Here is a 25,724-nt window from a genome sequence, read left to right as displayed (position 1 = left end):
TGATACATGATCCATGTTGCACGTAAAAAATATAATTTGTGTTTTTTAGAGGGAGGTAGACTGTGTTTTCCTTGAGATGGAATCTGGGCAGGGGTCATAGATTCCTAGACAAGACATAGAGTCCTAGGACAAGACATTTCTCCGGGTGCCTGGATTTGGCTGGTTCATCCACCTGGATGCAGATTTGAGGGATTGTGACAGCAAGCTAAAAACTATTTATAAATGTCACTGCTGTTTCAGGAAGGGTCAGCGCTGCCTGTGTAAACACACTTCCACACTTCTATCATCTACAATTTCCTTTCACAGTTGTTGACCCAAGTAGGTATAACCCTTAGGAGGCTTTGGATAGCTCTAAGTTTTAAGCTGACAGCCAGGGACACGCTACATTTCTGCTGAGGCATTTTATCATGAGGGCGTTTGGAGTTACAGATGGTTAACATTCAGAGCAGCCTTCTAGGTCCTGCCACCCAAATTCTTCCTCAGTGTCAGCCTCTCTCTCCAGCAACCCTGAATATTGTGATGACAGACAGCTGATATGTTTTGCGAGACAGCTCTATTCCATTGCCAGGCAGCCATCATCCATCACTGAGGAATCTTCTGGCCCCTGAGTTGGGTACTGCCTTCCTCCTCCCCTCACCCTTGGTCCACCATTGAGGACCAATGTTCTGTAGGCCAGCAGTTGTAGTGTTTAAGAATGAGTTCCTCATCCTTCCTGAATCACCTACCTTAGGCTAAACACCTGTTATATTATCTATTCCCCAAGACATGTGATTTCCTGAACTCCACCATCCTAGCTGGCCTTTTCTGAATCTCTCACATTTATCAATAAAACTCTCAAGATGTGGTAGCCAGAATGAAACATGTGACCCTCACCCCAGAGCACGGTTCAGTGGAAAAGTGATGGATCTTCTCCTCCTGGGGCTGGGATACTGTTGATTGCTCACTGTGGTTCCAGTCCCCATGCCTTAGATCCTACCAGACTTTTGGCCACTAAACATCCAGTGGTTTTGTTTGTCCCTTCAGGAAATGCTACCCATTTGGGTCTTTTCTGCACTGACGAATGTGACTTCAGAAATTTTGTCTTGTGGAGTTAGTTAGGCATAGTGCTCTTTCAAGTCTAGATTATTTTGAATACTGATTTTTGTCATCTTTGAAATGAGAAGTATTAGCATAATTGTTAGGACTGTGGGCTCTGGAATCTGTGCCTGAGTTCAAGTCCTTTGCTGCTTGCCGGCTGTGTGATATGGGGCAAGTGACAGGGCTTCACTGTGTCCTCATTTGCTCATCCATAAAATGGGTAGAGTATTGGTGTCTGCCTCACTGTGTCGTCAGGGGTATTACATGTCATAATACTATTTAGAACGCTGTTTGGCATACAGGAAGCACCCAGTGAAAGTAAGCGATTTCCATCTTATGACTGTTGTTAGAGTCGCTCACCCTACTTTGATGCCATTTTCAAAGCAGCTGAAACCTAAGCACTGACATTATCACTTAGCTAACATTTCCTCCTTTGGTCCACAAGTATTTGTGTACTTTCTTTCAGTTACCACGGTTGAAATCTAGGCATGCTCTCTATACTCTTTTTCTCCATAGGCTCATAAACATTTGGAAAAAGAAACAATGTCATTTGGCCTGACTTATACTTAGAGACACATGCCGGTTCTTGTCCCTCTTTGCTTGAGGCCCACAAAGCACCGGTTTCACTGTGAAGTTTCAGAAGGAGGAGGTGACTGAGGTAAAATGTAATCTGTTCTCTTCTCTCTTTTGAAAATGTGGAATGAAACTGTCCACCCCATGGTTCTAGGACCCCGTTGTGTCATGAATGCTCCTGGGCAGTCTTCAAGCAACGGCTCTAATGCCAAATTTGCAAGCTCCGGTCCCAGGTGGGGCTGGTCTGGGGTGCATGCTGGAGCTTAATAGTAGCTAGAGCTCGTGTTTCTTAAATCTTCCCTGCTCCGGTTCTCCGCCTCAGAGGGGAAGACCATCAGAAATAGGTGACTCTGCAGCCTTTGTCCTCTGCCACCACCTCACCTCATCCCCAGGAAGGAAGGATGATGCCTTGCTTTGCACACTCTGAATATTCTACACCAGTTAGAGCTATTCAGGTATAGGACTGCCTCTGTCCACTGGACTGGGAGCTCTTTGACATGCTAATCTGATTTCTTTTACCCTCTCCATGACCTTATACAGTAGGTACCCATCACAGTTGAGTGTTAAGAGTCCTGCTGTTGGAATCAGGTAGCCCAGGATTGACTCTTGGCTCCACCCTTCCCTTGCAGCATGGCCTTGGGTAGATTATCTAACCTCTCTGAACCTCTGTTTCTTTTTCATAAAAGGAAGCTATAGTTTGTTATTGTACCCACTCTGATAATGAATGTAAAATACCTCAGTACTCAAAGACATATGGGAAGTGCTCCGTAAATGATTGTCATCGTTTTGGTTGTTATGAATAAGGATAAGAGGTGAGACAGGGTCATATCTAAATTGCCTAATCCAGAATAAGAACAGAATAAAAGTGTGGGGGAAATGGGAATTTTAGAGCAAATATTCCTGGCGATCCATTCTCGGTTGGCTGAATTGTGACATCATCGCCCCCTGTGTCCACCCCATCATAATGTGATCACAAATCTGTGTATCATTTATGTAGACCATCTTGGTCCCCAGCTCCTCACAGGTGGTCTCCAGATGGCCTCCTGATTCCTCCAGTCTTCCCTCTTTCATCCATAGTATTCAGTATCAGACCCTGATCCAATTCTGACACCAAAAGGCCAAGCCCACATGTCATGGTGGAGTCTGGGATGTATCTCACGCCTAGATCTCTGTCCAGTGCTGTCTCTACGGTCGCCATTCAAGATCACCACTGTCAGTTAGCCCTGGAACCCATATCAACCCACTCCACCCCCTTGCTACTGGCCATTGACCCTGATAGCCAGCTTTGGAATCTACCCTCAACTCCATAATGACAGGTGTCGGGGGGAGGTGGGGGGGCAGTCCCTGGCTCCACCCCCTCTTTCATTCCCTGACCCTCCAGTTGGCATATTGGAAACTTGGTAGCAGCCAATACTTTCTCAATCCAGAACTGTGACCTTCCAGATTTCCTGGTTTGGTAACACATGTGAATGTGGCAAGGATACCAGAACCAAAGACCCACATACATCAGCATGGCTTCACTTGTGTTTGACAAAGACTGGGACACAAGGTGTCTTTGACTCTCATCAAAGATTTAGAAGGAAGCCACTTTCAACTTAGTGTAAAGGTGGATTACAAACGTTGTCCAGAGACCAAAAGCCTCCTGAGTAATTAGCAATCTCCCCCTAACTGGAGGTGTGCAAGAGGGGTGCTTGTGAGGCCTGCCAAGGGGCCTCCTGAATTGTGTGGGAAGGTGGGCAAAGTGAACAAAAGTGGATCTCATAGTCAGTTTGTGTATGCCCATACTCTCTGAACTACGTGTGGCATAAGACTGGGATGCCAGCGTTTTGTAGTGATTTATTTTGAAACTGTGTGTCTGGTCTTCTGAGAAACTTGGCACACAATTGGCTGGAAAGTGCCCAGTCGGAGCCAGATACCTGAGAACTCTTATGATATGGGGTTGGCTGTGGGCTTAAAGGCTGGGCTCTCCAGTGGATAAATGATCATGAATGACTTTGCAGAGGAAGAGCAGGCTTCAGTCTGAGGTCAGCCTGTGGAAGGGCCAGGATTCCCTCCAGCCTGTGCCAGAGGCCACCCTCCATCCCACTCAGTCAAGAGTGCTCTAATTCTGAAGTCACATGAATGACTTATCTCAGAGGCAAAAGGGCAGAGGGCCAGAGGCTGCCTGGACACAAAGGCCCCTCTGTCATTCCGCCCCCTTCTGTAGAGAGAAGGTCAGGGCAGTGGTAATAGCAGTGTGCTGCCTTCCGCATGGCTCTGGGCTCAGACTTGCAGGAGATATCCAAGGTGACCTTTTGAGCATCTCCTCTGGGTCACCTCTGAGCTCTGTTCACCTTGGAAACGGGGACAAAGATGTTCGATGTTGCCGTCTGGAGTGAGGCCTTCATGGCATCTGTGTAGTGAGATGAAGCTTGGTATAGGCTGGCTCTGCTGGGCCAGGTGTACACAGAAGGTGGGTGGTTTGGTGGGGGCGAGTGGGCCGTGGGTGGTGGGAAGCACTGGGCACCGCCAAGCCCTGACGGTGCTCGGTGAGCACAGATGGAGGGCCGCTCGGTTCCCACAAAGAGCACACTGTCTGCTGGCCAGTAAAGGGGAACTGTGAGTAAGGTGAGAATTTGCTCTGCTTGAGAGCGAAGGGCAGTGTTTGTGCCCATGTTCAGTGAAGAGGCTTGTGCTTGTGCCTGTGCCTGTGCCTGTAGCCCCTGCTCAGGACTTGGGGCCAAGGCCTCTTCTGACGAGATGTCATATGCTGTGTCCCATGGCGCTCAACCATGCCGGCCACAAACGATTAGAGCGGGAACGCACGTGCATGACAAGACTGAGAAAATCGCTGACTCTGACTGAGGTCTTACCACATGTGAGGCAGGCACAGTGCTAAGCCCCTGACATGGATCTTCTCAGTCTCACAGAAGAGAAGATAGGTACTCCTGTTATTCCCAATTTATAGGTAAGAAAACAGAGGCCCAGAAGGGCTTACACATCAGTGAGTAGCCAGGCCTGATTTCACCCGGGCCTGACTGGCAAGATTCAGGTCTCTTTACCCTCAGTGCTAAGTTGCTTCCCTCAGGGAGGAAGATGCTCTGCCTCTGAGGTGGCATGGCACCAATCTAGTCACACCCCATTTCGGACAGTGAAGGATCACATTTCATGGGCTGGGACTCATCATGTGATTTCTAGTGTCTGGGAAGCCTATCTTCTGTGAGACTGGGGAAGAGAGAATTGGGTGGGGGAGGCACCAGTGACTTCTGCTGTGTTACACAGCACCCCCGCCCCCGGGTGGACATTTGGGCTAACTCCATCCTTTTCCTAATATAAACAATACTGCTGCAAAAATGCTCAGACATACCTTGGAGGGCACATACGCTTGTATTTCTGCAGGAAATTCACCTGGAAATAGAATTGCTGGGTTGGTGGGCACATACACTCAGAAAGGCAATCAATATTACCTAAGTGCTCTCCCAAGGGACTCATCCCATTTACGCCCCTCATGTGTACCTTGCAGAATTCTCCACATACAGACCAGCTTTTACTTTTTGCCAATTTGACTGATCTCCTAGTATTTTTGAATAGTATTTCCCTAATTATAAATTAGGGTGTACTTTTCATATGTTTCTTGACCAGTTTATTTGTCTTCTGGGAATTGACTGTTCATAACCCTTGTCCTTTTTCTATTTTAAAAAATTGATTTCTAGATGCCCACTAATTATCCAGGGCATTCTCCCTCCCACCACCGCCCCAGCCCTCCACTTATTTTTAACTCTACTTATGGGTATAGTTTTTTGTGGGGGGAGGTTGTCATATTGACATTTTTATTTAAACCCAAACCTGACCATCTTTTAATAGTGTTTATGTTTAGCTCCTTCCTCCATCTGGAATTTATTTTTGTGTAAGATGTGATCCTGGTGTTCTTACATCTTATTAAAAATAACATCCCATCAACTCCACCTGAATTGTCCACATGTTAGTGAGATGCCCCTTTTATTATTTACTAAATGCCCGGTACATACTTACCTTTATTTTTTTCCTGTTGAGAGAATGTTCTGTTCTGGCATCACTTCTAAGCTGTTCTAAAGATGGTACCTTTATAAACGTTTCAATAACTTATAAATCAAACCCCTACCTTCCATTCGTCAAAAATGCCTTGCCCATTCTCAAACACTTTTTTCTTCAAGACGAACTGTGAAATCAGCTTGGCGCATTTCATTAAGCAGTCCTATTAAATTGAGATTGGGGTTGTATTGAATATATAGATTGCTTCGGGAAGGTCTGTCATTTTTATGATATACCTCTCCATCCAGGAGCACAGTATTCAAGTCTACTTTTGTGCCCTTATGTAAAGTTTTATAGTTGTCTTAATACAGGTATTATTACACAGGACTTGTGAGATTTAATCCTAGGTATTTTATGGGGTTTGTGGCTATTGTGAGTAGGTACCTTTTTTCATTATATTTGAAAATAGGTTCTGGTTATTGTTAAGAGATGGCTCCTTAGTAGTGAGCTTCCATCGCTGGAAGAATAAAGAGAGGCTCGGGTGCTTTGGGTGGCTCAGTCAGTTAAGCATCTGACTTCAACTCAGGTCATGATCTTTCAGTTTGCAAGTTTGAGCCCTGCATCGGGCTCTCTGCTGTCAGCACAGAACCTGCTTCAAATCCTGTCTCCCTCTCTCTCTGCCCTTCCCCCACTTGCATGTGCTCTCTCTCTCTCTCTCTCTGTCTCTCTCCCCCCCTCCTCCCCCCCTCAAAAATAAAAATAATTTTTAAAAAAAAGAGTCTGGCCAACAAGGTAGGGACTGTAGAGGGCATTCACCACCAGGGATACACCATGATCTCCAAGGTTTCTTCCTGTTCTGAGAATAAGTGTGTCTATAAAGTGTCAGAATAAGGATTTGATTTTGGATGACCTGTAACTTTCTGGGAGGAATACCTACTTTTTCAATTTCTCTTTTTGCCCCCTTGGCCTTGAATTGTTCTCTTTGGAACCTGGATCTTTGCTGTATACCTAGAGAGAGTCTCTTTGAGAACTGAATGAGATAATGTCTGGCAGATTCTTCTCTGTATTCCCAGGGAAAACCGAATGAATAATCCACGAATCTGGGAGTGCATCTCCACCAGCCTTGTCAGTCAGTGGTTTGTGTGGCTGTAGTACAGGTGCCCACCTCCCCTGCAGATTTTGGACCCCTCAGGGCATATGTCAGTGGATTTTTATACCATAATCTTATACACAGGGCATAGCACATAGTAGGATCTCAATAAACATGTCTAGCTCTATCAGTCACAGATCAATGAAAGATGAGGCTCAGAGAGTGTAAGTGACCTGTGTAAGGTCACACTGTGGCAAAGCTGGCCCTCAGCCCCGATCTTTTTCCTTATGAGTCTGGTGTATCTCTCACCACTCCACAAGGCCACTGAGCCTCATTGCAGGGCTGGGAAAGAGGTCTTGAAGGCCATGTCTTTAAGATGACATATGCCCTATAGCTCTCTTGGACTTGAAGTATCTCCAAGAAATCTGCAGGAGAGAGTCATGTCAAAGTTTCCCTCTCTCTGGCCTCACCTTGGGTCACAAATAGAAGATTAAGCTTTGTATACCTCCCCACCCAGGCAGTGGTGGGAGACATTCCTACTGAAATACGCTGCCTCTCCAGGTACAGGCGTCTCAGACATCCTCTAGGGGTCCTGCAGCCTTGTGGAAATTAGACGCTTGGGCTTCAGCTTAGGCCAGGTAGAGGGGCCATCTTTTTTCCCAGAATGTGAAATCCACCCCCTCTCTCCCAGACAATTAGCTCCACTGAAGCAGGAGAAACAAGAAGTACTTTCTACAAACATTGCTGTTTGGTGAAATGTGTAACATTAGGTTCTCTGATGCTCCCGAAATCCCTCTCAGCAGGGTCCCTCCTTGTTTTGACTAATCATTTCTTCTTATTACTAACTGTTATGATTAGGAGAATTGCCTGAGTACAGGCCCAGTGTTTCCAAGACCCTAATGAGCAACACGTGCAGACTTGCTCAGCATAGTGCTGGAACCACGGCTGCTCTGTCTCTCTAGGGAAGCTACTGAAACAGCTCAGGAACAAGAGCCTCCTGCCACCCTGAGAGACCCATTCCCCCACCCCCAGCACCCGGATGCATTTGCATTACTCCTGCACCTTACACCCTTAGGTGCCTCCATCCTGGGTGGAAGAGTTGCTAAGGATGAGCTTTGAGAGTGGCCAGGCCTGGAGTCTTGATTTCATCACTCACCAGCCACATGACTTGAGCAAGCTACTTAATGTCTCTGAGCTACAGTTTCCTCATATATAAAATGGGGACAATAGTTCCTACCTTGTTGAATGTTGGGGAGATGGGATTTTATTAAGTAATATACCAAAATACCTAAGGTAGTACTTTGCATATAGGGTTTGTTATTAAAACAAATCTCAGAATTCCATATATAACTCTGCGAAATGGAAACCAAAGCTCTGCTCTTACAAATGATCCTTGTAGGAATCTACTGTAGGAAAACAGCCAATATCAATCACTCAGTGGCATAAAGCACACAAGTCCCACCAAATCAATGTCTTATCCTTCTGACGACCATGCAGATGGCATAGGTGTCTGTCCACTGGAAGCCTATGTCCCTGGATTCATTTTAAACTGGTTCCAAAGGTGGCATAAAACTATCTCTGGGAATATTGGGATCTAGGACTGTTAGGAAAAATAAAGCAACATTATTTCCCCAGGTTTCAACCACCTCTCATCCTTGTCCCAGGGGGAGTCTATATTTTGAGGGGAGCAACCAGGGTGCCTCACTTGCAATGGGACAGGCACCACTCAACTTTCTAGCCTTGCTGCCTCAGGCCTCCAGCAGAACCGCCTCTTTGGAAGGGACACCTCAGAACTTGACACATTACCATCTTCACATTAAGCAAAACAGTGTTCCAAATGTCTGGTGCTCATCACTCACAAATTGTAGATAGTCCTTGGTCTTTTTTTTTTTTTTTTTTTTTTTTTTTTTGTAAGGATCTCAATAAAGTCCCTCTAAGCTTCTACTATTGAGTGGAGGTTGCCTCACTAGCCCATTTTGATGCCACTACTTTGCACCAGGTCTCTGATAAATTATTTGTGGTTTTCTGATCTGTCTTCAAACAGCCACCCCACATCCCCCAATAAGACTTGAAAACTCCGGCTGCCACTGGCTCCTATTATTGTGGTGTTATTGGTGCCTGACATAGAATCTTAGGAACTGCCCCACTGCTGTCCAAGGCACCTCTGTGAAGGGGGATGGGAGCATGCAGGCACATACCCTTCTCCAAAGTTCTGAACCAGCATGTTACAGGACATCACAACCCTTTCCTTTAGGACAGTGGGCATTCCTGTCCAGTCTCTCCCCCAGAAATTCTATACCTACTGCAGGAATGATGGGAGAGGAATTGGCATCCTCAGGATAGAAAGAGAGAGGGAGAGAGAGAGCTGAACTTAGGCTGGGGAGTGTCATAGCTATACATGGCACCTAAAAAAATAAAGAGAAGTTTCTTTGTTTGGTATTGTTTTTAAATAACCAGTTACCAAAGAAGGAACTACAACTGAATGTGGGTTCACTTCACGTTTATGCGATAACTCTACTACATTTCTGATAATTGCAAAATTTCTCTCTTTTGGCTTATGTTACCTTCCAACCCATCCTGCTTTTAGCCCTTTATGCTGTATTGAGGGCAAAGACATAACAACCAGCCTGACCTGGTTTGCTGCATATTTTGCCTCCATAAAAGACCTCGTCATACCTCTACAGCTCTGTTTCCATGTCTGCCTCTGTTCCTAGACTTCTATCTGTCTCTGTATAAAATCTCAAAGGACTTTCTCCTTTCTCCAGAAAGCTTCCCAATTATTCAGACATAGTTCCTTAAGTATCTCTTTCATAGTGAGCAATAAGTAAAGAGATGTCCCAATAGTACTGTCATTTTTTATAACCAATCCTCACCACCCCACCCATGTCTTCCTGGGCCCCCACACCATGCTTTTTGCACCATCCATACTCCTGGTGTCATTTTCTGATCTCTGTCTCCATCCCCTCTTAACCCTTAGCCCACATTAAAGTATGCAGTCAGTTTTCCAAACTACTGTCTTGACTCTGCTCAGCCACAAGAACATTATATCTGCATTCTTTTGACTTACAATATTTAAGAATCTTGAGTATCACCTGTCCTTCTTGACCCATTCCCAGACTGTATCTCAATCCTTTCTCCTAAAAGAAGACTGAGTTGAGGATGTAGTTTGCTGTAGGGGTAAAGGATGTATTTCCCTGCCCATAGGGTGAGAGAGAACAAGCAAACCCAGATTCCATGTTAAAGCCAGACCACCTCTTGAGAGGCTAGGGAGCAGATATATAGGAGCACAAGAAGGTTAAAAAGAGCTAGACCCATTCTGGAGACACAGCCCCATGCCCAAGATTAGGGCTCTCCTCCTTCCTGGATGTGTTTGCAGGGATTAGTGCCCTAAGGTGTATAGACTGGAGCACATAGCCTCCAAGTCTATACATGTAGCTCCAACTGGTAGACAAGGCCCCAGACACCATCTCTGAATATTTTGTTCTGCACTGATCTTATCTTTTCCCAGACACCTATAACTCTTTGTGTCTGTATTACTTACTTTGATCCTTAATTGTATGTGTCCACAGATTCTAGGACCCATGGGTGTGGGGTCTTGCCTGACTAGAAAGTGTCTGGGCTCCCCAGCATCATGGGCTGTGGCTTCCATAGCTTCATGGCTTTCACAGTGCCAGCACAGTTCTGGGCATGGGGTCTCTGCTCAATGAATGAGGGGCTGCACAAGATCAATCTTAATTGGATGAATGGTTCAGGGCTCCAAATCATATAATAATGGCAATACTAATTATAATAGCAACTGATATTTATGGAGTTCCTCTGTGTACAGGCCACACAGCTAAACCCCTTAGGTATATCATTTCATTAAATCCTCAAAACTACCACTTTTCAGTTGAGAGAGTATTAAGGCTTAGAAGTTCACCATCTCAAGGGTCACCAACAAGAGAATATTTTTGAACTTGGTTGCTGTGAACATCTAGGGTGTTCACTGGTTAGTTTCAAGGAACTATGAACCCCTCAGAGTCTCTGAATACCCATGTTTGTGTTTAAGTATTTGTCCATTTTTCTGGGTAAAATCTTTCTCTTTCATCAAATCCTTCAAGCAGTTGTGCACACAACGTGGAGGATCCCATCTCTGGCCTGACGCAGAACAGTGCAATCTCAGCCTGCACATAGGGTCTCCCTGGAAAGCTTCACCTCATTGTGGTTGTCACCCTCACCAGCTCCCCATGGGGAGGGATGCAAGTATATAGATCCTGGCTGCAGCAAGGCACAGTTAGCTGGACCCTACCTGGTTGGCATCTTGGACCAGGCTGAAGTTCACATCTAAATTCTGAAACCAGGAAGTTGGCCTTATTAAGATTCCTGATAAAGGAATTGGCTTTCAGGGCTGACCTATCTTCAGCAGATTTTCCCTTTGATTACTCAGGAGTGCTCTTATTTCCAGCTTAATGCCTACAAATAAACTCACTCACCCTGTCTCTCCATTCTTTAAAAAAAAAAAAAAATTCATCCTGCCCAAATCACATTAAGAAGCAGGAGATTCTATCTCAGTATGGCAACACTTGGGCTAATCTTGTGTCTCTAGAAGGATCTTTTCTGTTTAACTCTTTGAGGTCCCAGTGCCAACTGTACTCACGCAGGCTGAGCCAACCTCTCAGGCACATTCTGGAAAACACAGAGCCCTATCCTCATGACCCAGGACCTACCATGCCCCTCCCACTTAAGCCAGCTCAGTGGTTTTCCCATATTTTAAAAGGACTGAGTCTCTTTAGCCCTTTTCACAGGAAGCTTTCATCAGTAGTAACCGTGGCAACAGATCAGAGAAGCTTCAAAAAGCCTGTCTGTATATAATTAAGAGAAACGAGGACATGAACGCAAGAGCAGGGAGCTTTAGACAAGGAGACTGTGGCTCTGAGCCCCTACCACTGCACGCACTGAGGCCTTTTGCTGACGGAGATGAAGAATTTTCTTCTCTTTCTGGCCTCCCCCTCAACTCCCCCCGCCTTTTGACATTTTTGTTTGGTTGCCTCAGTTGGCCTCCTTCCTGAGGATGTTGAGTGGAGCTCTGGTTCTGGACATACACTCCCCACAGGGGTAAGGGCCTCAAGCCCAGGGAGTGCTGCCTGGAGGGGTAGAGGTGGCCTAGCACCTTTCTCTAGGGACATTTATTCAGAGGCCAAACATGCTGTGGTCAGACTCTCCCAAGTACAGGCAGGCTGAGCAACCTGCTGGCAGGAACGTGCCCTTATCATTAGGCTGATGGAGCACAGACCAGGGACCATTGCCATTTTAGCTACCCAGAGACTGGCCCCTGGCTTGCCCTGCCCAGAGCAGGCCTCCTGGGAAAAGGGGCAGGAGGTAAGCATTGTTGGGAGGCAATCTTTTTTTTTCTTTTTATTTCTTTAATGTTTATTCATTTATTTTGAGAGAGAAAGAAAGAGCTTGAGCAGGGGAGTGGCAGAGATAGAGGGAGAGAGAGAATCCCAGGCAGGCTCTGTGCTGTCAGCACAGAGCCTGATGTGGGTCTAGAACTCATGAACCATGAGATCATCACCGGAGCCAAAATCAAGAGTTGGATGCTTAGCCGACTGAGCCACCCAGGTACCCCATTGGGAAGCAGTCTTAACCTGGGGGCTATTTTATTTTATAGCACTTATTTTTATCTGAAGTCATCTCATTTATCTCCATGTTTCCTTCTTTCTTTCCTTCTTCCTTCTGTCTGTTTTCTGTCACCAGAGTGTAAGTAAGTTCCATGGGAGCAGAAGTTTGTCTATCTGGCCTTTCCCTAACCTATGAGTGCCTAGAATTACACAGGAGTATTTGTTAAAGAAGTGAGTGAGTGAATGAATGAGTAGTGAACAGGATCCCAATCATTGTTTGTGGACCAGACTCGGGCCATCTCCACAGATGTGTACTGTGAGCCCAGGCACTCTGCTGGGCTCTGAAACAAGACACACCCCTACTCTTGAGGACATGGCGGGGAAGGACACACAACAAGACATATTTGGGGTCTTCTAGCTTTCCTTGAAAGGAAAGGATTCAGATATACGCAGTTCTGGAATCCATAACCATGGGCCCTATAGGTCCCCATAGGTCCCCGTTCATGCCCCATAGATGCATTTGCTCTGGAAAGCAGCCATGAAAGAGAATGGTGCAGTAGTTGCTTTATATGAAGGCTGTGTCTAAATAAACATGAAAAAATCTTGTTGGAAACCTGCCACTTTTCTTCCTGAGTGGGGAGCAGGCACGGGGCAGCATCAAATGGGATCATCCCACCTGCCAGGGACACCACTGGATCAAGGGACAGGGAAGTCCTCTCCAAACCAGCTCCTCACTTGCCACCTTTATCTCACTAAAGCCTCTACCACTCAGGGCCACAAGCAGTCTTCCCTGTTACCACAACTGTATCCTCCCTCTGCCCCACAGCAGGGCATCTTATGCTGGGATAGGGTGATCTTAAGTTGTGCACCCTGAACAGAGGTCAAAACCAAGAGTGAGGAGCCTCCCCTGAGCAAAGAGCTGGGGCATGTGAACCACGGAGATAAGCCAGCCACAAGCTCTCACCCACCAGGAAGCCACAGCGTGGTGAGTTCAACACAGAGGAAGAGATCATCACAGTGCAATAATGGAATCTGTGTTAGCATCTAGAAATAGGCTTATGGAAGCCCAAGGGTGGGGGGGTACGTGACTGCAGGCATCAGAGAAGCCTCCTGGTGGAATTGAGTGCTAGATCTTGGATGGTGAGCAGGAGTTCATCAAATGGATAAGGAGGAAAGGAATTGCAGACAGAAGAGAACACCATGCAGAGGCTCAGGGGCATGAAGGGAGTTTAGTATGCACAGGAAATCACAGGAATCTTCCTACAGGCCACAGTATAAGGCCACTTGAGGGTCAAGTGACCAGGGATAAGATCATGAGTAAGACGACTACATGGGGACTTGAAGGATGTGGAAAGGAGGTAAACTTTTGGGCAGTTGCAGTTTGAGCAGGGGAACACTATGATCTCATGGGCATTTCAGAACCCACACTCTGGCAGAATAGAACGGACAGGAGGGGTGCAAAGCAGTGTGGGAGGATTCACAAGAAGGCTGTTGCTCTAGGGCAGGAAAGTCCACAGGGCCTGGAGTTCTAAGGGGGTGAAGATATGGAGGAAGGGAACATTCTGAGGACAAAGAGGTGGGGCATCACCTCAGTGACTGAATGGGGGGGACACAGAAGATGTGATGGTCAGGGTCTGGCTGCTGATTATGCAGGGTGTCAAGCAAGGGAAGGACTGAATGGCATTCTCCGCATTTGTCAGGTGGGATGCCAAAAGAAAAGCAGTGACGGGGGGGGGGGGGTGCGGGGGGGGGGTAATAACTGGACCGCACTTGCCCAAGCAAGGAGAGAGGAGACCCTCCACTTTGGAAAGCTTGGCTGGAGGGCGAAGAAGAGAGGGCAGTCAACATAGATGCCAGTGGTGGTGCTTTAGCTTTTAAAATAGCAAAAATCTAATGGGAGTTTAAGTGGAGAAGGTGGAGCCAGGGGAGAAGGTGAAGATTAAGGTCATGGGAGAAAGGAGATAATGACATGGGGAGGCCTCCACAGGGTGGGAAGAATGGGTGGTCCCTCTCCTGGGCAGTACCTATCTCTGCTCTGCCAACCAAGGCTGCTTTCCAGTGATGGCATCCCAAAGCTGCAATAAGATAACATTGTTAAAGAATCCTTCCACACCCAGCAGAGAGCAAGTGCTGGATGAATGTATTTATGATGAGTATGAGAGATGGTGGCCTGTGGCAGAGGCTAGGCTGTCTGCTGAGACAGGGAGCAGTGGCATTGACCACTGGGAGCTTGTGGTCCAAATCTCATCAGTCTGAGCAAACAGACGTGTCCAAGACAGGCACTGGCCAATATGCACATTAACGAATAGTGCAGCGCAAGGTGAAGCTGGCCCGACTGAGTAAGAACCCAGCAACGGCCATGCCAGCTACCCTCTCAGCACTAGCTGTGTGCTGATCCGAGAAGAGATGGATGTTTATCCCTGGGCAGATGGGTTGGGAATTCTTGAACGCTATTTGCAAGACTTCAGTAAAAATGCTTCATGAATCCTGCCCTGTCACAAGGCTGTATGAAAGTTGTGCTTTAGCTCAGGCCTAATGGGCTTTATATAGTACAGTACTGATTTTCTTTCACGTTTTAATAGAATCCGATTTAATATTTGCTTTCTGCTCTAGCTGCTTGCTGTTGACTGATTCAACACAGAATCCTTCCCTGGTGCCCCCCGACCTTGTTGTTATTCCCTCATTTTGTTTGTTGGCATTTGATTCCTGTCTTCAGCATGAACCACTTTACACATGTCTTCGTTCAGCTGGCGACAGTCACGTGTGTGAATTCTGAATGCATTACTATCCAGAGCGGCTGCTCCAGCAGACCCACCATTCAGAAGGGGGGCTTCTGGGTGGGATTCATTTTCATCATTAGACATTGAGGACATGCAGTGCTTAGCTTGGGAACCTGAGGCTGTGATCTGTTCTGTTTCTGGGCAGGAGATTCTCAAAATGCCCAGCACCTTGGCTGTTAATTCAGAGATATGTTGCCTTCCTACAAAGGACTAGGTTTTCTAGAATTTAGTATTTAGCAAGGCATTTCAACCTTTGCCACAGTGTGAACACCATCTATAGACAGAGCTATCCAGAGGGAAGAGTCTGCCCTCCTTGACTCCCAATGAGTCTGGCTGGTTTGTAGGAGAGAGAGTCTGGTCAAATCTCCTGTTATCCATGAACAGATCTGATCATCAACCTTTGGAGTACCATACCAGTGTAAGGCCAGAGTGGGAAATGGCTTTTCCCTTAGTAGGGAAGGATAGCCGGTTTCACTAGCAGGCAGCATAAGGCTGTCGTTAAAGTGCATGAGCTTTGGAATCAGGCAGACAGGGGTCTCCACACTGGCTGCAGTTCTTATATACCACATGATCCACAGCCAGTCTCCATTCTCAGTTTTAGTTTCCCTTTCTATAAAATCGAATTAATTACTGTTTCTTCTCAGGTAATAAGTGTAAAGCAGCTAGCAGAATGTCTAGAACAAATCTTTATGTTCTTCTCATGTCATGGGGTAAAAAATGGTGGCTATATGAACCTCCCAGCCAACCTGGCTTCTTGTCTTCACCAAAGCTTGGGCACTGTGAATATTCATCTATCCAGGTGATCTGGCAGCCTGCCCGACAGAGAAATAGCCCCAGCATGTACACATCACGCAGACTCCAAATTGCATGAGGTTTTGTGCAAGATGCCAGGATATGTCGGAGCTTTTGATGGGTCACTCATGTCCCTCAACCCTTGAATTCTACACAAAGAAAAGACAGGAATCCAATAAGTGTCTACTACATATGTATAGCATACCCTAAAGCTGGCTAGAGGAAGTGGCTTGGTCCTGAAAACCAAAGAGCTTGAACCCAGATCCCTGCACCCTCGTCTCCTTTGGCACACACGATTGCCACTGTCCCCACTGGGATGACTGCGAGGGGAGTTTAGGCCAGGTTGTCATTTCTGTCCACCATATATTCTCAGAATGGATTGGAGCATGGAGATTTGGCCTTGACGGACTGAAGGTGATACATGTGTGTGACAGGGGAGGAGATACACCAAAGGCAGATGGAGAGAGGCAGGAGGAGGAAGCTTCTGCCTAGCCTCACTGGGCCCTTCTTTGTCTCCCTACAGGTGTCCCGTCAGGTCCCCGCAATGTCATCTCCATTGTCAATGAGACATCTATCATTCTGGAGTGGCATCCGCCAAGGGAGACAGGCGGGCGGGATGATGTGACCTACAACATCATCTGTAGAAAGTGCCGGGCAGACCGTCGGAGCTGCTCCCGCTGCGACGACAACGTGGAGTTTGTACCCAGGCAGCTGGGCCTGACCGAGTGCCGTGTCTCCATCAGCAGCCTGTGGGCCCACACCCCCTATACCTTCGACATCCAGGCCGTCAATGGAGTCTCCAGCAAGAGCCCCTTCCCCCCACAGCATGTCTCTGTCAACATCACCACGAACCAAGCCGGTGAGTCTGGAGGCATCTGTGCTCCTTCTGTCTGTCTGTGTGGCTGGCTCCCTCCCTATCCATCCCCGTGAAGGAACGAAGCTTTAGTCACACCCATTCTGCTTTCAGGCCTCCTCCCAGGGGTGAGGGTGTCAGGCGATGGGCATTTGTGGCCGTGGAGGAAACATGGCAGAAAATAGTGTTTCACCTCTGAGAGTGAGTTGGATTCTGAGGGATATTTTCGTGCTCAGCACAAAAGCAAAGAGGGATATCCAGGCCAGCATAGAACCCCCAGCTCTGCATCCAGCTGGGATTCAACAAATGCCTTTGGAAAGATAGATGGACGGACAGACGGATGGGTGGTAGATGGACAGACAGATGGATGGGTGGAAACCCTGCACCATCTTGAGAACCCCGGTGCCGCTTTGTCAGAAAACCCAATGAAGGAAGCTTCCCAGAAATCATGTGATAAAGTGAGGATTGCCTTCATAGATTATTTTTCAATTAAACTGTGTAATTCAAGAGTGCATTCTCCTGTATAGCTTGCCTAAATGAATGCTCCACTGTTAGAGAGACTTCAGGTAGTTGGCAGTAGATCACTCCTGACTGCCTGTACGTCCCTGAGGCGTGCACAGCTCACCAGACATTTCCTTCTCTTCTCTTTATTTCTGTATCTCTCACTCTTCTGACCTTTTCTCTGTATTGCTTTTTACACCTCTTGCAACAACCCATTCCTTTGTATGTCCGTTTAGCCAGTCCATTCAGGCACTCACTCACTCATTTATTTATTTACTCACTCATTATTAAGAGGCGGTTAGTTAGCGTCTGACGTGGGCCCAGCTGCGGATTAGACACTGTGAGGAGTACAGGAACGGACACCACCGTTCCTCCCACAAAACTCATTCACTGAAGAATTTGCAGGACGTAGACACAAAATACAAATCTGCGGCATGGTGTATTCTAAGCGTGTGTACCATACACATGCAGTAAATACCGAGGGAGTTAGAAATGAGCAATCTCTCCCCTGGGGTGATGGTGCAAGACTGCAGAGGGAAAGTCTATAGGCAATAGGGGTCGTGGGCAATGGACTGTGATCTTATTTGGAATTATGGATTTTTTTCAATCAACAAATTCTAGAAGGACAGCTTGTTAGTGGAATAGCTGGAGCCAGGCACGTCTCTTTTCTCTCTCTCCCTGTGTGCAGCTCCCCTTTCTTAACCTCCTCTTCCCTATTCCGTCCTTGTCTGCTCCTCACCTCCCCATCCTCAGGCTCCTTCTGCCTCTTTCAATCCCAGGCATCTTTGATGGCAGATGATTCTTGGGTTTAAGCTGTCAGAACTCAGGAGAAAAAAAGGTGTTGTAGGAGAGCATGGCTGTCCAGATGGCTGCGTTGTTGCTGTGAACACGTGTGTGTTCGTGTGTGCATGTTTGTATGTATGTGTATGGTCACGTGTTTGCATGCATGTGTGTGCCGTGAGAAAATAGGCGTGGAAGTGTGGAAGCCTCCAGCTGGTGACCACAGCCCCAGTGCTGTGGAGACAAAGGTTGTGACAGTCTGTCTTACCCAAAGAAAAGGGAATGGTAATTTCTGTATCACGTTGAACACGGAACATGGGCAGCCTTTGTTAGCAGTGTTTCCCTTGGAGAGTTTAAGGCAGAAAACTGGCTGAAATATTTTAGTGTCCCAGCCTCGGGGACTAATAATCCTGCCAGGCTGTCATGTCATGCTGGGCTTGGCTGTCTGCTCTCTCTCTCTAAGAATGTGCGAACAAACCTGCCACTTATGGCGGTTTACTTTGATTCCTGCCCCTCCCTTTCCTTACCCTGCTATTCCCGAACCTGCCCATCTGCTTGTCTTGCCATCTGCACCTTCCCAGGCTGCAGAGGCGCTGAGGGACCAGGGCTCCTACAAGGGGCCTGGCATTGCCGGCATTCAAAGTATTTGTTTTGATCCTCACTCATTTTCTCCTCCACAAGCACATTTCTCATGGCCTTTGTTCCCCCTTTGGTGGGCCCTCTATTCCTAACCTTCCCTGATTTGGGGGTCCCAGCCCCATCCACATGTTCCAGTCTATGATTTCTTTTTGGGAATTCTGGAATTTGGGTGTCAGAAAGTTTATAATCAATAAGAGAAGGGTGCTTCTCAGTGGCATATGGTTGTTACAAAACAAATGACAAGGGGGCCCATGGGTCCTAATCTGTGGACTGTGGGGCCCTGAGGAACATGGTGCTTTCACACTGCTTTGACAGATCCACATGTGAATGCAAATTATTTTCAACCAACAGATAACTCTTTTAAAAGATGAGATTTTTCAAAATAAACACTTGGGCCTGTTCCTCTGTGAGAGGCCTTTTATGGCATCATAAAAGCCGTATCACTCAGATCCAGTAAGGAACAGGGTAGATGGACCCATGCAAGTCCACAAATTATAACATGTGTAATGTCTTTCCAGGGACCCCTGAACTCTTCCGCTCTGGGTGAAGTGCAGGTCAGCCTCCCCACCCTGACCTCATGATAATGGCACGGCCCCTGCCACCCTGTCCTACTGTCTGGGTCATGAGTAGGTAGATAGAAGGTAAAGAATTTGACCCAGAGCTATCCTGGGATCAGTTATTAAATCAAATGATAAGTGCTATCAAGGACCTATTCTGGGTCTAGAACTGCCCAAACTGAAATAGCTGGGGACCGTTGAATGGATCCTGATTGAGGAGTAGGTGAATAATTATTATCATAGCTTAACACCTCATGTTTGTTGGTTCATTTTGTTTTGTTTTTGAGTTGACAAAGAATTTTGTCATACATGGACTCATTTGATCCTCATAATTACCCGTGACTTAGGCATTGTTCATATGTTTCCGATAAGGAAGAAGAAGCTTAAAGGGATTTGAGAATCTAGGATTAGAAGAGGGTTGGCAGGAAATCACCTCTGATTCTGCCTTCCTTTTTCCTCCCCTAAACAGTGGGCAGTCCCTCTGTGCATGGAGAAAGTTTTCAGAGCCAGCCAGTGCCCTCTGGCTCAAAAGAGCACCTCACTGTGCACCCTCTGTTACTCTTCCACAATTTTCTTTGTGACACAGAACCACAAAAGACTTTTCCCTGCCTCTGGATCAAGATGGAGATGAGTGTGTGTTCGTTGAGGGATCCAAGGTGTCCCCCCACGGTGAATTGGATCTTGACAGTGGGTGTCAGTAAGGGTCACACAAGGGAAGGGTTTGGATAAGTTGGCTGCTCAGTGGTCTTGGACTTGATCTGAAGCCTGATGCTCATGATTTTCAGACTCTATCCTGGGAGGCTGGTTGCTGCTTTGGGCTGGTGCTTTCTTTTGTTGGGAGCTACAGACCACATCCATGGCTGGGCATGTAACTCTTACTATTCAGCAGACACAGAATTGCCATGCCCTCCTTTCTCAGGGCTGCCCAGGCACGCCACGCTGATGCTGCATGTGCTGCTATCATGAGCCCTGCCCAGTGGAAGCAGGCAGCTCATCCTAGCTGATTGAGGTATCTAATAAAAAGAACTGGTTGGCATCAGTCCATCAGAGGGAGTCACCATGAGGCTTTCCTTGACCCTCAGGGCTGTGATCTAAGACCATAGGAGGTTTTATAGTTGTCTTTTGGTCCATAGCATACACAGAGACAAGCATCACTGAGGGAACACTGAAGGATCTCTTGGGTCCTGAGATGCAGAGGGCTTCCATATCCTTCCATAACAACCCAGCCATGTCTATAGTCATGACTTCTCAAGGATCCCATATCACTTGAAGAGTATCAGGATCAGATCCTCACCCAGCCCATAGGCAGTGGCCGAGAACCACTATTTTGAGCACCTCCAGTGTGCCAAGCACCTACCAAGTTCTTTACAAAGTTGAGGTGGATCAGATGAAGAAACTAGGGTCAGAGTGCTTTCAGAATTTTCTCAGCACCTTATAGGCAGCAGGGATGTTTCTAGGTTTCAAACTCAGATTTGTGGCCATTTTATCCTCTGACTGATCAAAAATCGCATTATGGTGAGCCGGGTAAGTTGTAAGCTCCCTCTAAGCCATTGCCACATAGCTAGGCCACTTCAGCTGTCAAAAAAAATGTCCATCATCTTTGGTCAGGGTTGGTCATGAATTATGCAAGCTCAGATTTACGTGAGGTCTTCAGGGATGCAGCCTCGCACTGAATACAGCTGCCTTGAGTTTAAAATAGACCAGCTCAGGTGGAACTCTCTCTGTTCCAGTGGCCAAGCGATCTGCAGAGAGGTTGTTATCACCACTAACTCCTGCAGTCACTCTCTGGCACCTGGCCCCAGATTCAGACTGATGGCCGGATCATCTGGCTGTCAGAGAGAATTAAAGTGAATGACAAACTTTACTTCTCTTTTCTGCCAACTAGATTCAGAGTGTCAGAGTTGGGGAAGGGGACCTCAGAGGAAATCCTGGAAAAAGTAAATAAGACAAATCAGACTGGCACATCTTAAAAATCAACTTGCTGCAAAATAGAGTCAGTGAATTTAGGACCAACTAACCCAGAGAGAACAAACCCAAAGGCCCACGAGGCCCGTCTAGCAGTGGAGAGGAGCAAAACATGGCCAAGTGTCAGGCAGTAGGGAGTGGTGAGGACCACAGAGGACTGTAGAGGACGGGGCGAGCCTCTGCCCAGCTCCAGTAAGTGATGCCACACCCAGCAGTGCCAGAACTTATAAGCTGATAACCTAGATTTAAAATGCTGACAACTAATTAGAAAATTTTAAAGCACTTGAGAGCCAAACGTGTTAGCTGTGGTTTGTCACCTCCACCTCAGAGGACTAATCTGACTTAGCCAAGCCTGGATGGCAAGTGTGCTGTGTTGGTCTAGCCCTTTTCCACCATGGGGCAGTCACCTGTCTCAGCTCCTGCGCTCAGTGTGGCAGAGGTGCAGCAGGGACCCTGCACTTGGACCCTCTCTCTGCTTTTCACACGACTCAGGCAAGTTCACATCACTCATATGAGTGATGACCCCTCCTTCCTCAACTGTAAAATGTGAATAATGACACCTGCTTCCGAGTGCTGTTGCGACAAGCAAATGAGACGGGACAGAAAGTGACTTTGTGACCGATGCTATGATGGGGAGATGAGCATCGTTTCTGGGCCAGACAGAAATTTGCTGGACTCTCTTCCTAGGCTTTCCTTCCAAGGCCCCTCCATCCCTTTGTTTGGAACTGATGTCATCCCCATCAGATAAATGGCATGTATGGGTTTGTCCATTCTTTGAGGGAGGAGTAGGCACTAGAAAGGCGAGTAGCGAAGTTCTGGTAAGTTGACAAGGACAGTGGAGCTAGAACCTATATGTATACCTGGCACAGGCTGATCCTGCCACTCTGAGGAGCCTGTCTATCCTTCCTTCTCATGTATTTGGAGAAGCAGCCCTTGGCCTCTTACTTTCATGATGGCATCAACAGTATCTATATCTGACATTATATTACGCGTGGTCGGTGGATGGCCCACTATGCCTATTGCATATGGAATATTAACATATTCACTGTGCCCACAGACACAACCCATTGCTTAATTTTGTTTAAAAGCTACTGCATTACTTCTATTAGTGGTCATAAGCCCCAATAGTTTGTCCATTTTTAAGGCATTTTTGAAGCTCCTAGACAATTAAAGTCACTCAGAAATGCTACTTTTTCTACAAAAGAATTACCTAGCCCACCCATTCCTCTGAACACATCACCTAATTTGCATTATTCCTTGGTTAAATATAGTATTTGCATGCATAAAGAATAATCTTTGAATATGAAAAGGAATTTTATGATATTGCAATATATCGAGCTCTTTGGAGGAAAGATATTATGTAAATCTCAAAATTAAATATTAAAACAATATTACAGTGCTGCCTGTAAAAATTTAGAGTGTTAAGATCCATATGCTGAAACCAGTTCATTTTTAGGGGCTGGTCTCATTGGAAATTAGTAGGTGAAATTTGCTCCAAAGCAGAGAAAAGATTGAGTCAGAACTTTAAAAAGACTGGAATGACTTTAAAGAAAACTTTCATTGAAATTAATAAAGAAAGTTTAAAACCCTTAAGTAAATGAAATTTTCACTGTTCTTCATTCAATTTCATAGCTCATTTCATTGGTTTCTTCTTGTTGTTAATTCTAAAAAGATTGTTTTTATTGTTTCTTAAGCCTTGACATTGAGAAGGAAATTTTTTTATATGAAATTTATTGTCAAATTGGTTTCCATACAACACCCAGTGCTCCTCCCGACAGGTGCCCTCCTCAGTGCCCATCACCCACCCACCCCTCCCTCCCACCCCCCATCAACCGTCAAGTTTATTCTCAGTTTTTAAGAGTCTCTTATGGCTTGGCTCTCTCCCTCTCTAACTTTTTTTTTTCCTTCCCCTCCCCCATGGTCTTCTCTTAAGTTTCTCAGGATCCACATAAGAGTGAAAACATATGGTATCTGGAAAAGGAAATTTTAAGTGGCCTCAGAAAGGTCTGGGCCATTTGCAAACAGTTTTGTGTTGTCTGTGGCGCAGAGTAGGTCAGCAGGAGTACTGCTCATGGTGAAAGTCATGGCTTCCACCCCCGCAGCCTTGGGGCTCTCCATTAGATGGTGAGCTCTGTGGAAAATCAGATTTTCTCACCTACCCCAGCTCCTTGAGGGAGGGACCACACAGTGCTAGGCACAGGGAAACTTGGTAAGTAATTGCCAGGATCCTTTAGTCCCTACATATGAATTAGTCCATAAATGTTTGCCTTGGGGGTGGTGACAGCCAGCCAGCTGGCTAGGTATCTTCCTCCTCAGTGGCTCCTAGAAGGAAAACTGAAGGGAATGATGTTCAGATGATGCCAGCAGCCCTGATCCACTTAGAGGAGCACAGTGAGATTCACCCATACTCAAAGGAGTTTGCTTTATTTATTTGTTTAAGCATTTCAACTTTGGAAGTGTATTCATTCATTCAACACAGCCTTGTGACTGCTTTCTACAGGCTGATTCATTGGTTCCTGCTTCTAGGGGCTCCCATTCATTCAGTTTCTCAACAAAAATTATTGAGGCTTTCTGTGGGTCATATACCACTTTAAGCACCAGGAACGCAGGAGCAAACAACACAGGCAAAAATCTGTGCCTTGTGGAGCTCATGTTCTAGTCCACAGCACTCACTGAGACTGAGGTCAGAGGCCCAGAAAAGTCACAGGGGAGCAGATGACTAGCTGGGAAACAGCAACACAAGGGGTCCTTCCATTGGGCTCTTGGTACTATAACTTGCTGTGATGCCAACTCTCACTTTACCAAAGTTAGGGTGCAGCCACATGCCATCGATAGAGAGTATCTCAGTCTGTAGCAGCTACTGCTAAAGAGTGACAGTGTTGGATGGGCTATTGTATTGCTCACTAACTCACCAATTTGGACTTCTCATGGACAGATATCACTTGCTGGGCCGTGCAGTGGTTGCGCGTGGGTATTCTCCCTGTTCTGGGTTGTGAGCGGTGCCTGGTGATGCTACTAACAGCTGAGAATGCCCCACCTTGCATCCCTGCTGGGATGACCAGAGCGCTATGGGGCTTGGGGCGCCAGTGCTCATTTCACTCCACCTTGGGCCAGGCACTCCCAACTATGTGGCTTGTTGAATGAAGATAGGACATACTGCTGGCAGTTAAGATTGTAGTAATTCCTTACCCTGCTCAAAGTCCAAATGAGATTGCAATAATTCTCCTTATGGAGGGAATCTCACAGAGGGAACTTCTGGTTGGATTGTGAGATAGTTGCTGTTCACCCTGTGGCCTTGGCAAAGGAGGTGGCTGGGAGGAGGCATCCTTGTGATGTGTCTGCCCTGCACTTCTCTGGCACATGTTGGCTCTGTGAGCCACAACTATAATCTTTGGTACAGCATGCCTGTATCCATCTTATTGGTTATTGTTCCCCAGTGTCTAGCTAGGTGCCTGAAATAATAGAAGTCAATAAATGTTTATTGAATGGATTAATGAATTATCAAGCAAATGTATGAATGGATGCCTCATTCTTTCTTAGACTCATCTCAGACATTAGCAAATGGTGCAGCTTGAACTCTGTCTGTGGTCTTTCCTTCCTCAAACATCTTTGGGCAGGTGCTGTGATGGGAGTTATGCCTCTGCATTCTTCCAGATGTTGGCGAGACCTGGAACTTCCTGGGGGCACTGTCCTCCCAAAACATGGCTCTGTGGAAGACCCTCTTCTGTGACCTGGGCTGCCCCTCTCTCACGGGCAAGGACCCAGCTGCCAGAGCAGGCAAAGCTGGGGTTAGTTGGGATGGCATTCCGCTGCTGCTGTCTGTCCACCGGCATGCCAACTCCGTGCCTATCATTTTCACAGCACCAGCCGTGTTAAACAGGCAGGAGCACCAGGGGTTTTTGAATGCTGCAATTAACAAAACAGTAATCAAGCTAAGTGTTTAATTTCAGAAAATTAACATCTTCTCGGAGCGGATGTGAAAGATGGAGAAAAAAGGCACATTAAATGTTCTGGGTAAATAAAGGCATCACCAGACCACAAATATTTTCCAGTGCAAGAGAGACTCTCTGCCAACCCTCAGGCCTTGGGATCAGTTTCCTTCTGGGATCTGAGCTGTAGGACATCAGCGATAGAATTGAGCCCTATGATTTTAAAATTTCTTTTTTTCTTCCTCCCTCCCTCCCTTCCTGCGTGCCTTCCTTCACTCCTTCCCTCCCTCGCTCTCTTTCTTTCTGAACATAGCAAATACTTTATCTGTCCCGAGCAATTCAAGGGAACAAGGGCCCCTGTGAGCATATCTGCCCCATAGAAAATCTTTATGTGTGTTTGCCCTTCTCTGAACTGCACTAGTTATAAGGATGACACAGTGAGTTCTTAAATGCACATAAGTTTTTCATGTGCTTAGGCTGTATTTTTCCTGATAGGCTGTATGGCTCCCGAGGGAAATGACCAGATCTCACTCCTCCAGTAACCCCTGTACGTCAGCATGGTGTCCTCTGTTCTGGAATGTCCTGACTGGCTTTATAT

The 25,724-nt window shown here is 46.6% G+C and overlaps 1 protein-coding gene across 2 annotated transcripts in view; it reads left to right on the top strand.

Moving 5' to 3' along the window:
* Positions 1 to 25,724, top strand: part of EPHB1 (EPH receptor B1) — a 430,256-nt gene that overhangs the window by 293,301 nt on the left and 111,231 nt on the right. For both annotated transcript variants that reach the window (XM_043595343.1, XM_043595344.1), the window contains exon 5: positions 16,426 to 16,761. In XM_043595343.1, the coding sequence (XP_043451278.1) occupies positions 16,426 to 16,761 (336 nt within the window). The remainder of the gene's footprint in view (positions 1 to 16,425; positions 16,762 to 25,724) is intronic.

Source organism: Prionailurus bengalensis, chromosome C2 (genome assembly GCF_016509475.1).
Source record: "Prionailurus bengalensis isolate Pbe53 chromosome C2, Fcat_Pben_1.1_paternal_pri, whole genome shotgun sequence".
Lineage (NCBI taxonomy): Eukaryota > Metazoa > Chordata > Mammalia > Carnivora > Felidae > Prionailurus > Prionailurus bengalensis.
Note: the sequence above shows the minus strand (reverse complement) of the source record. Positions and strands in the feature narration are given on the sequence as shown.